The sequence below is a fragment of the Podarcis filfolensis genome (genome assembly GCF_964270895.1).
Source record: "Podarcis filfolensis genome assembly, chromosome: 15".
Lineage (NCBI taxonomy): Eukaryota > Metazoa > Chordata > Lepidosauria > Squamata > Lacertidae > Podarcis > Podarcis filfolensis.
The window spans coordinates 11,273,470-11,286,369 of NC_139618.1; the positions used below are offsets into that span (position 1 = coordinate 11,273,470).

At 41.2% G+C, this 12,900-nt stretch overlaps 1 protein-coding gene across 27 annotated transcripts in view; it reads right to left on the reverse strand.

Annotated features, from left to right (window-relative positions):
• GTF2I (general transcription factor IIi) overlaps positions 1-12,434 on the reverse strand; it is a 54,326-nt gene extending 41,892 nt beyond the window's left edge. For 7 of the 27 annotated variants that reach the window (XM_083587500.1, XM_083587520.1, XM_083587518.1 and 4 more), the window contains exons 1-4: positions 12,273-12,434; positions 1,683-1,786; positions 1,313-1,451; positions 408-542 (exon numbers count right to left, since the gene is read on the reverse strand). In XM_083587500.1, coding sequence (XP_083443626.1) covers positions 408-542; positions 1,313-1,451; positions 1,683-1,786; positions 12,273-12,408 — 514 coding nt within the window. In that variant the 5' untranslated portion in view covers positions 12,409-12,434. Of the gene's footprint in view, positions 1-407; positions 543-1,312; positions 1,452-1,682; positions 1,787-4,323; positions 4,367-10,902; positions 11,938-12,020 lie in introns of those variants that run through there. The other 20 variants (XM_083587502.1, XM_083587498.1, XM_083587501.1 and 17 more) reach the window with 11 other exon arrangements.
• Between the last annotated feature and the right edge of the window lie 466 nt (positions 12,435-12,900).

Genomic DNA, 12,900 nt, shown 5'->3' on the forward strand with positions numbered 1-12,900 from the left:
GCTGCTTCTCACACACACACTGCATTTTATTTACATAGTGTTTTATAAAACTGCTATTACTATCCCGTTCCTAAAGGAATAAAGCAGCTATGGGTTTATTTACCTAAGACTAGTTTCGCGTCTATGAAATGGGTGGAAATGCCTATCCAACAAGGTAGGATTCAGCATCTTCGTGGTCTTATTGCCTTACTCAAGGAGAGACCCATTTGCATCCCAGCTCAGGAATAAGGACATCACAATTCTATTATGACAACTTTCCACTCAATATTTTTTTTTCTTCTCCCCTGAACCCCTAGAACCAGGAATGGAAGAGGATCCACAAACCAGCTTTAACCCTCTTTATAGCGGCTTCAACATTTATAAGCTAAAGCTTATACCATTATTCTAAATAAAACAAAAATATTTACCATAACAGATGCAGAAATAATCCTCAACGGATTTCCTGAGGGCTTCCATTTCCACAATATCCACAGTCATCCTATTATCTAGGGATGTTGATTTTATTTTCTGTAGTTCTGCAGCCTTTGCCTCTTCATTAACACCTGCAAAACAGAAAGTATGAAATCCAAAACCAAGTCACCTTTTGAATGCCTAACTGCAACGATATATGGGCCTTACCACAAGTTAAGATATTTCAATACAGAAGAAGACCATGCAGAGGACAGTCTTGTAAACTGTTGCACCAACACTGAATTCCCTCTAAGATAGTGTACCTAGCTTTCTCTACATTCCTTTTTGGGCAGCTGCACAAATATGCATTATTCTGGAATGGTTTTGGACTTTTGTGGTATACACAGATGTTTATATGATGCAAATGATGCCCCAAAACATTGATTTGCATTAACTGTTGCCGTCTTCATGAACTGTGCAGTCGTTTTTCTATTTTGTAGTCATTTCAAATACATCAGGGGTGGCCAACTCTCAAGAGACTGCGATCTACTTTCAGAATTAAAAACTGGCAGTGGGGGGGTTCAGCTCAAAGTTGTTGAGCTTTTTTTGAGGAGCAAAGCCACGTTTTTTTTGGGGGGGGGTGTCCGCTCACAGCTGTTGAGCTTTTTCTCAGGGAGGAGAAAAGCCCCATTTTTAGGGGTTTAAAAAAAATATTTGGGGGGGGGGGGGAGTTCCATTGGTGTGGCCCAAAGGAAAGTCAAGTAATACATTTGGCACCAGCTTGGATGCAGGAGTTGCCAGAGATGGCATACAAGACACCATCCAACCATCTTCAGCACTCCACTCCAAATCTGTGTAGGGTTACGCTTTTCCCAAAGGAGACACTTAAATGGTTTGAGAAAAAACTGCAATTTAAACTTACAGTACTTTACAAAATCCTTTTGAAAATCTTTTCTTGTATTAACGAAGGCTCTTCCTCTCTCAGTCCCCACCACAAACACATCTGTTTCATACACGGCAATGCAGGCAACTTCCGCCTTAGACTTGGCAAGCTCCTTGCACTGTAAAAGGAAAAAGTTGCGGCTTAGAATTGCAGTAACAAGTGGCACAGCTGTATCATAATTATTTAATTATTAAAAAAGACGAGGAAGACGCGTTTGAAAGACTGTCGACTTACACCTTCTACCACTTGCAAGATAAAATAACAATCAGATGACCAGGCATGTATGAAGATACCTAAAGAAAGGTTGCAAGCAGAAGATACATTACAGTAAATACCAGTATCATCATACCATTGACTCAAGGGCTGACATGAGAAATGTAACAACCATTCTGCTTTCAGATGAATCCTCTTCATGGCTGGATGCTGCTGCCATAGCTGCTTGAGCCATTTTTGCTATGAAAAAAATGAGAAAAGAACACAGTGAATCCAAATTATAGAGTAGGCATACACATAATGAATTATGTACCCCTTTGCATCGTGTGGAATACAAAGTCAAGAGCAATAACTGATAACCAAACTACTGAGCAACCAGATTTCCCAGTTGCTCACTATGGGATGGCTGTAGAAGCTGAAGATGCTCCCTTTTCCCCTACCCTGATATCTTGCATTTGCCAGAACTCCCTTCACATCTCTCTGCTAGAAAATTCTCCAGGAGAGTATTCTCCACAAACTGTAAATTCTAATGTAAGAACCAGTTTTACAAATCTAGTAAATAGTAAGTTAACCTGTGATATTGCCAGTGTAAGTGATGAATAATGATGTTTTTGATCCAGTTACATTACTGGCCATTGTGTCATTCACCATTGGCAGTTCTGAAATGTGAGATAGTAATTTGCATTTCTGATGCTATGTAACTTGTCATTACTGATTATTTGTGTTTTATTTTCTGGAAATAATAGCATTTATTTCAAACTTTATACTGATTTTATTAGTGTTGCACTGAAAATGCTATACCATGTAGATATGCTTATTAAAGAACGTACTCATGTAGCGGACCTGAGTTTTTTTTCATATTCCTTTTACTTTAAAAGCTACATTTCATACATACACAACATAATTCGAATTCAAAATTGATGGTAAATATTTGGTTAGTGGCAGGCTTAGTGATTAACGTGAGTCATTCACGTTGAATTTTCAATTTCAAATTGGGTACAAAAAATCAAAGAATGTGAATACACTGCATTGCCCCATTGAATAAAAGTATCTCTACAGTTTTTGGTTGCCATCTGAACAAGTTCACTCATGAATAAACATGTATATTAACTAATTATATCATTTTCAATGCATGAAAATGAATATTCTCCTATTTTAAATGAAAATTCTCTAATATTCTCATTAATCGAGAATATTCTCCAAAAGATTATTCTCGAGAATTTAACATCACTATCACAGCCTAACCTAACATACAGTCTGCTGAGAGGATAACACGAGCAGAGGGAGCAGATCCATGTACCTTGCTCATATTTCTTTGGAGTAAGGGCAGAATAAAAATATACAAAAATAAACATGGGCTCTCTCCCTTCTGCATCATACAACCCTAGTAGCACTCTCCTGCACTTTATTTACACAAATATGATTGGACACTGCACACTCTTAAATCTGGGCATATATTAGCACCTCTAAATGCCCAAAGAGGAGCTCCCATCTCCCTCCCGCCTCCATCTTAAGGACTTATTTTATGCAAACTTTTTTATAAAAAGAATTAAGTTTTTCAAATCCTGACCTATTTCATGGCTCAACTGCCACTATCAAATGCAGTCTTATATAGCAATAAGGATGTAAAGATAATAATGATCAGCAAAGATCATTAATGAGAGTTCTTTTTTTTTAAAGGATTTGCAGAACTCATGGCTACACTGAAAGGCAATAGCTCACTGGTAGAGCAAATCTTTTACATGCAGTAGAGCCCAGGTTCATTAACAGGCATCTCTGGGTAGGGCTGGGAAATAATTCCATTTGAAACCCAGGCAAAGCACGGCCAGTCAGCATGGACAATAATGAGACCAATGGTCTGACTTGGCACAAGGCCGCTTCTTACATTCCTAGATAACATACAAAAGGTTCAAAGACTAGAAGGAATGTAGGGTGTCTGATGTTGCAATCCTAACCCCCCTTACTTGGGAGTAAACCCCAGTGAAATCAATGACATGGCCTTCAATGAGAAGACATGGCAAGGATTGCTCTGCAAGTCACTATTTATTTACTGTTTTATACTTCTCCCTCTTCTAATTAAGTGGCTACAAGCAAACATGACATAATACTACTGTAAGACCATATAACACAATCAACAATATCAAACCCTAAGGGGAACCTAAGCAATGTTTTGCCATGTTTACAAAATAGGGAAAGAGTCAGGCCCAAGCAGATCTGTCAGCTGGTTCCGCCACAGAAAAGGTCCTGCTACATAACCCACCCAATCTTATCTCTCTTAAAGATGGGCCTCTTCCTTTTGATTATGATAAGGGCCCACTCAAAGAGCCACTTGTGTCATTTTTCTAAGTCAATGTATTTATTGGGACTTAAAAACTTGCAAAGTTTTTTCAGTATTTTGCCAACAAAACTGGAGGGGGTTATGATCAAAATGACCAGACTTTGGAGTGTTCTATATACTGCACTCTATTATGCTGTGTGATAGAAAAGCTACCTGTTGTTCAGCCCAGGCTTCTACCATGGTTCTCAATAATGAAAGATCCTGCTGACCTTTCTGATAAACCAAACTGTGGCTGATAAAGGATATACCCTTGATGCCAGCATTTGGAGTCAACCGTTCATTTGCTCCAGTGATGTGGGATGGGAAAAATTATTCTTCTGTAGAAAAGGTTCTGTTTCATAAGTTCATTGGTAACAACACGTGGGTACCAACTGCAAATACAGTATCTCTCACATCTTATTTTCAAAAGCTAATGAAAGTCCAGTTTGTATTTTCATACCTATTCTCTGCATTACAAGAATTCTGCACAGCTAAAATGGAACCTGAAACAGAAAAATGCACAACTGAAAAGTGATCATATTTTCTGAGCAAAGAAAGTTCAAACAATTGTTTCTAAAAATCTGGGACTTTTCCAGACAGACAAGGGAATGTGGAGGAGACAAAGAAAAACACACATTTTTAATGTGAAGCACCAAAACTTTTTCTGGCCAGTACAATACAAACCTAAACATACTTACTAAGTCTCACAGCACTTTGTGGGACTTCTATGTAAACACGCATTGGATTGAGATGCAAATGAAATGGGGTGGGAAGCTTTGCGGATTTGGGGAATCTATGCTACCTAACAGTAAAATATGAAATTTTGGAAGGCAACAAGGATATCCGCAGGCAACTAGGCTGTTTACTTTGGCAGTAAGATACTAGTTCAAATGGCTCAGATGCCGGGAAGTTGGACTTGTGAGTTACAACCACTATCCATAGCGTACTTTGCAAATGAACAGCAGGTGAAATTGCACTCTCCCAGCCTCTCAAAATAGTGTTTTGAATGCTGCATGAAAAATCATGTCACTTTAAGAGAGGTGCTGGGAGACAGTGGGGATGATACCTGGATTCCCTGTGTTTACTTAGGTCTGTGAAATCTGGGCCACTTTCTTTCTGAGGCCAACACATCAAGCCTTTTCATTCTGCTCTAAACACCTTTTTGTGAACCCACCCCCAAAACCCCTCTATAGGTCAAAAACATTCTTAAAGCAATTCTGAAAGTCTAGATTAGAAGCAAAGAGTATTAGAAATTAGAGGATTTTTCAAAAAGTAGGTGATTCAGTATTTGCTTCATAGATTGCAGAAGGCAGGGCTTAGATCAGGAAGACCTAGGCTGAAATTTGCACAGAGGCCACTAAGGTCTCTTGGGAACATCACATTTATGAAGTAATTAATGTACATTTTGAAAAAAATGCAGGATACAGGTGTGATAAATAAATCACCAATACAAAAAAAAAAATAAGCACTAGGAGTAGAATACTTTCTAAGATGGAGGACACCGGCCTGGACATACTTGCATGCTATTCTGAAGGAAACAACACTTGATCAAGACTTCTGTACCACTACAATAATTAAATTTGCAGGAAGTAACAGACTTTAAAAGGTGGCAATACATCTGCAACCCACACACATACACATATCCCAAGTGTCAATCTAAAAATTCTAAGTAACATCAGGGATTAGATCCCAAGTCTCCAACAGCAAGTACTGCAGCTACTTGCTGCAACAAATTGACTATCTGGAGAAGAAAAGGAATTGCAGGGGAAAATCTCTCTCCATCTGTAGTTAGAACAGTGGAGAATTTAGGTAACATACATGAAAATATCAAGAAGTTGTGGGTTACAGTCCAACTCCTCTAAAAGGGATAATCAAATAAATTTCTTTTAAAACAGATTTATGTTTAAGGATAGGTTTCAGGAACAAAGTGTATGAGAGTGGAGATTAGTGTTCCCCAGCATCACAAGAAGTGTTTACTCAAAACATGCTTCCTTTATCTTTATATGGAGTGGGGGCGGGGCGGGTTGCAAGCTGTGAGAAGATTCAAGGCCTTTTCTTAAATGAGAAATGGGGAAGAGGGGGAACAGAGAAAGGAGAAAACACAACAAAGGACTTCTAATAAGGTCAAAGCAGAAAGGCTATTGCATTTAAAGCAAGTCCTTTGGCCCACTGAATACATGTGATGATGAAGAACATCCAGCCATACTCAAATAATGCAATACTCCCTTTTCATTTGCCAATTAGGAACTGTGGGGGTGGGGGAAGAAGAGAAGTTACTACTTCTTGAAGAAACAATATGAAAAGATAAAAACCAAACACAAAGAGTGGGAATAAATTGTCTAAAGGAGCGACACAAAAAGCTGGGGAACAATCAGAAGTTACTGTGGAAGCAGAGGTGTATATTTAGACAACTTCTTTCCCACTTTCAACACACAGGCTACAAGGATTATTTTGGTGAGTAGGGGTAGACAGCTTTATCCTAAATAAAGCAGTAACAGGAGGATATATATGGAGATCCCCATTAGGAAATTCTGCAGAGGGAAGCGACAAGTGAAAAAAAAAATCCCCATATTTATCATTCTGCCAAGCATATAGACTCTGGGCAGGGAGAGAAGATAACTAAAAGGTTCCACTTTGCATAGCAGGAAGAGGAAAAGAAGAATACTTACATCCCCATTAGAAATATTGGAGGCGGGGAGAGAAGAGATAACAGACTAAGACTACAATCCTATTACACACTTGGGAGTAAGACCCACTGAACAGAGCGGAGACATTCTGAAAAAACATGTGTAAGATCAGGCTGCAATCTTAAGCATACCTGACTACCACACAAACATTTGCCACATTCATTTTACCAACTTTTGGCTAATGTACACAAGGCCACTGAAAAGTTATAGGAACACCTTACCATCTAAAGACAACTGGACTCGTAGGAACTATGGGAAGGGATTTTTTGATTATCATCTACTTGCACAATATGTAGGCAAATTTCCTACCACTGATGTGGTGTGAGGAGAAAAGCTTCAGCTAAATAAGAAAAACAGTGCACTGCAGGACACAGATTTTTTTTTCGGGGGGGGGGGGAGTAGATAACAAATAATGGAGAAAGTATTATAAAGAAAATATATCTGAACTATTTTAATTATTAAATAGGTATCCTACTTTTTGACAGGAATTCTCCAAAAGGGGCTCACAGCAGTCCTTTTTTATTTTTATGCCAGGCTCTGTGCCAAAATTTAAAACAATCCCACCAAAAACTTTGCAAACATTTGTGTGCGTGCCTATCTATCTATCTCTATCCATATATATGTATATCTCTATACATATATAATGTATATAATACATTAACTTGTGTGGGAAGATTCTTTTGGGAGGAGAGAAAGAACAAAAATAGCCTTCCTTCCAGAAATAGAACTTTATTTTAAAAGGCAATTAACAAAGAAAAAAGGGGAGGCTTCCTTCAGATTTGGGAGGGTAGCTGGGAAAAAAAGTTGTTGTTCTGGCCGCTATGATTTGGTGCTGAGGGTGGGGGTAGGGTAGAAAACAGATACACATATGGAAACAAATATGCTGGGAGCACCACAATGTAGCAGCCAGAGTGGAATAAAGATTACAACGAAAACAATACAGTACAGGGGCTCCACACCCACCCACTGTAATTCACCAAGGAAGTCTACACACAAATAAACACTATAATGTTTGGTAGGGGAAAGAGAAATAAATTCAGCAAACAATAATAATGAAACTTAATTCTTCCCCACCCACCCTTTATTCTTCCTGGTAGATTCACTATGGAAGCTGTTCCCTTGTGCCAAGGGAATAAAGATGTGCGTATAGAGAAGAAAGCTCAATTTGATTATTGCATTTTTAAATTTTAAATCAACACATTGGGTGAAACCCCTCCGCCTAGAAATGGGGTAAGAAAGCCCTTCCCTACATATGTAATGGGAGGAGAGTTTGACGATAAAACTATTTCCCCCCTCTTCCTACTGCCCCTCCATTCCCTATATTCTCCTTAGCCCATTCGTGAGGCAGGTAGAGAGTTTGAGGAGAAAATGCTATTATTTTACTATCATTTTAGGAATAATTATTTAGTTCTCATTCTTGTGCACCACCCACCTCATAGTGGAAGGACAAGTAAATTTTCAGGGAGGCATCACAACAACAACTCAGGCCTCAGCAAAAATGAAAGGAAAAAAAAAAGACTGAGAAAGACTTGCCACCATCATGTAGACTTGGCAGCAGGGTGTGTGCGAAGAGGAAAACAGTACAGTGGTACTTTGGTTCCCGAACGGCTTAGTTGTCGAACAAATCGGCTCCCAAATGCCACAAACCTGGAAGGAAGTGTTCTGGATTGCAAATGCTTTTTGGAAGCCAAATGTCCAATGCGGCTTCCGATTGAGTGCGGGAAGCTCCTGCAGCCAATCAAAAGCCACGCCTTGGTTTTCAAATGGTTTTGGGAGTTGAATGGACTCCCGGAACGGATTAAGTTCGAGAACCAAGGTACCACTGTAATTTATTTTCCGCACTGCCTGGTATGTTCTGGTACACATGTATACGTGTATTTCCTCCTCTTTCTTTTTATGACAGGTTGCAGTTCTGACTGCTGTCCTGGGTTATTTATATGAAGGGCAGTAAACAAATATCTTAGATAAAATTGTCAAACCCCTTAAAAGTTGGATTGCATTAGATGGATGAATACATGCTAATTTATGAATAGATGTTAATTTGTTCTGTGAACCGCCCTGAGACCTCTGGATATAGGGTGGTGTATAAACTCTAATAATAATAATAATAATACACCCACAGAGAAGGCAAGGCTGGCCTGCAATCGCCCGACCAGCACCACGGATAGCTCCCAGTGAGCAATCTACTCTGGGGAAAGGCTGAGAGCAGAGTGGCCTTTTTAAGCTCCTGCTCTAAGGCTACCTCTCTCAGGCTCCACCCCCTTGTGATTAACTCTACTCTCTTAAAGGGCCAACCCTCTGGCCAGACAAGGAGCACTTCTTGTCCGATTCCCTAGCCTCAGGCATGCTGCACTCTCTGCCAGCTGGACTGATGAGGTTCATGAGTGGTTCAGGCTCTGGCCCGACATACCCATGTTTCTCACCTTCAGATGTCTTCCTCAGCGATAAAGCTGCTAGCACATTTGCAAAGCTTAAGCAGGGTCAGGTATGGTTTCAAATTGGCATTCCTGCACTGAAGGAAAGTTGGACTAGAGGACCCTTGGGGTCCCTTCCAATTCTACAATTCTGAGTCTGTGATTACTAGCTCACAGCCCTGCACCTGGTCTGACTCCTTAGCTTGAAAGTCTGCAGCCTCCGACTCACAAGTCCCCAGAGTCAAGACTTGTAGGTCAGAGGCTGCAGACTTTCAAGCTAAAGAGCCAGGCCCCAGTCACCACACTGCCCACCCCATCCAACACGAAGACTGCCTTAGCCTAATTTCAAGAGCAGAAACGAACCTCTGGTATTGTTACTGTGGAAAACTGGCTAAGGAAGGCCTTCCCCAGATAACTGGGAGGGAAAAGAAATTTTATAATTATTTCACCATACTCCCCCACCCCCACAAAAAACCTATCCACTGAGGCCTTCCTCAGTTGGCTTTCCAAACATACATGCAAATACAGACTAAGAATGTTATTTTCCCATGGATAATTTTTTTGGGGGGTGGGGAAAATGAGTGCAAGGAAAAAGCAATTATTTCTATTCGGACTATCTCAAATTCTCTGTGAGATGGGAGAGTAGGCAAGAGAACTTTCCTAGTCAACTTTCCAAAGTGAAAGTCTTATTATTTATTACTATTATTAACTAAAACATTACTCCTTACACTACTAGGAAGTGGTGGTTTGAGTCTCTATTAGTTTTTTAACAAAAAGAGAAGCTCAAGTCACCTTCCTATCAACAATAACTACAAAAACAGAGGCTATATTTTCCCCACCCTACTGAAAAATATTTACTCCCTCTATGAAGACTGGAGGAAGTGTGAGGATAAATTATTATTGTTAATAATAATAGAGGCTCAGGGTTGTAGCCAATGTTAGCTTGGCTCAGAGCAGACACATTGAAATTAATGGACATGACTAACTTAGGCCTACTTTCCATGGGTCTGCTCTGAGTAAGACTAACACTGGATATAAACCTCAGTTTCCCCTTAAGAATCAGGGTAAGTCCCTCTCCTCTAGAGAATTGGGGGGGGGAGGCTGTAAAGAAATACTAATATGAAGTGAATGTTGTTGTTGTTTTGTTGTTGTTGATGATGATGATGATGATAATAATAGTGTATAATAGGCTGCTTCAGGGTGGCACTTGGAGAGGCTATTTTCTGTGGCACCCCCTAAGTTGCAGCATTCCCTCATACGCTGGGACCCACCCTATTCATGTGATTGTAATTTGTTTTCGGCTGTTTTGATATTTTATATCTAATTGTTGTGTGAACTTAGGTCAAAGGGTGGATGATAACAACAACAACAATAAAGGTTCAATCCTAATATTATTAATGGCTCAGGTTCAATCCTAATATTATTAATGGCTCAGTCCACCCCAACCCCTCAATGGAAAAGTGGGAGAAGTATAAGAAGAATTTTTTATTTAAGTGCCTAACAATAACAACACGTCCCCCAAGCACCTTTCCTTCCCACTCTGGAAAAACTGGAAGTCTTCCCTCTCCCCCACAATGGGTTGGGGAGAAAGAAGAAAATGTGTGAGGCATTTTTTTTATTAATAAACACCAACACCACCAACAATAATAATGCAGCCTCAATCTTTCCCCGTTGTTCCCCTCCCCGCAAAAAAAATTAGTTCAGGAAGAGCTTCTTCTCACCCACAACAGAAACCGGGAGACCAGGGAATAAGTACTGTAGTAGTGAACGGAGAAATTATTAAGTTAGTAATAATAGCAACAACAACCATAGAGCCTCTTTCTTTCTTCCCCCTGCCCCACTGGAAACATTTGGTCCTCCTGTTTCCCATAATAGATAACGGGAAGAGAAAGAGTTAAGAAATTCTTAAATACGTTCCTAATAACATCAACAACCTACTTCTTTTGCACTGGGGTGGGGGGGGGGGAGAAATGGCTCAGGGAGTTCTTGTTGCCTCCCATGGGAAATGGAGAAGAAAGGCGTAAAGAGAAATTTTTAAATGAAGTTTCTTATGAAAGCAACAATGGTCATAAAACCTCAACCTTCTTCCCTCTCCCACATCCAAAAAAATAGGGCCAGGGGATCCTTCTCAACGTCCCCCAATGGAAAATATGAGCAAAATGGGAAAGTGTAAGGAGAAAATGTTAATTAGGTTCCCAATAACAAGGTCTCAGTGTGGTTCCCTCTTCCTCTGCCCAACACCCTGGAGGAAAAAATTGGCCCCCACTCTCCCAAATATAAAAGGACATTTTAAGATCAAGTTCCTAAATATTGTAACAATAATGGTGTCCCAACCCTGCCCCCAAAAAATGGGAAATGGGAGGAAAAGGAAGAGGAAAAGGGTGGTGATATTTTTAAAAATTAAGTTTGCAACAATTATGAAGCCCCAACCTCCCTTCCTTTCCAGCGCCACAAAAGGAAAATGGGAGGAAAGGGAGGAGGAAAAGTCCGAAAGCATCTTTAAATGACGTTCCTAACAGTAATAATAATGCCCTAACCCTCTTTCGTCCCCCCACCCCAGGCGCACAAACACGATGGACAATTGGGGGGTAAGAGAGAGAGAGCGAAGGAAAAGTGCCAGAACATCATTATTATTTATGAAACTTGTATACCGCCCTTCACCCCAAGAAGGGCGGCTCACAACAGTATAAAAACACCCAATGAAAATACCCAATGAAACATGTTCAATCAAGTTCCCAACAACAACAACAATACCCCTACCTCCCCCCCTTCGCACGCAAAAAACAAATAAGTAAAAATGGAAAAAAGTGTGGGGGTAGGGGAAATAAATATTAAAATATAAACCCCAAGAACAAACAATAGCGCCCTTCCCCCAAAAATAGAAATTGGCCTGGGAAGAGCAATTTCTTTCCTCCACATGGCAGGGGGTGGGTAGGTTAATAGGCATTTTATAGATAAGAGATAGAGAGATATAGAGAGATAGGCCGAGGCCTCCCCTCCCCCACCTTCCTCCTCTCGCCCCTCCCCCCTCCTGCTCCTTCCCCTCCCCCACTCACTCGTCGCCGCTGAGGAGAATCGGGAGAGAGAGAGAAGAAAGAGAAGCGTCGGATGGCGAAATTAAATAAATATTTTTGTAAAAAAAAAAAAAACCGTCCCTGCACTTCTGCCGCCTGCGGAAAAGCTCGGGATTACCGCCCTCCCCCTTCCCTCCCTCTTTGTGGAGAAGTCCCCCCCCCGCCGCGTTTCCCGCCCCCTCACCCACCCTCAAGTCTCGGGGCGGCGCGCGGGCCCTGCGCTCAACGGCTCACCCTGAACCCAGAACCGGAGGAGGAGGAGGGGGAGGAGAGCGAAGACCTCGAATCTCTCTCTCTCTTTTTTTCCCTTTTCCCCCCTCACCCTTTCTCGGGGAAGGGAGGCGCTTCTGCGCATGCCCCGCCGCCGCATGGCGGCCTTGGGCCATGTAGTTCTCCCGAGGCGCCTCCGAGCGGCTTGGATTCGGCGGGAAGACTACGCCTCCCAGGAAGCACCGCGCCGAGCAGCGAGGGGCTGCGTTGGCCTCTTTTTTTTAAGGGCCGGAGAGAGTCGATCAACGAGGACCTGGGAAAAGGGGGGAGGGAGAAACAACATGGCTGTGCAGGGCCCAGGCGGCGTTGCTTTCCAGCAGCTCCTTGCACTTGGGAAGGATTTTTTAAAAAAATAAAATAAAAATAATAGTAATGATAATTGCAAAAAAATTATAATGGGATTGTAAGTCACTGCATTATTTTTTTTTTAGATGCACAGCACAAAACAAAAACACAACCTGAATTGCTGTGTGTGTGTGTGTAATGCACTGGCACAAAAAAATAAATCCCGCCCTCTTTTCCCGTGCACAATGAGGGAATCTTGCTGCAGAGGCAGGAGGCTTGGCGAGATCAGGCCGTTTCTTCTTCGTCC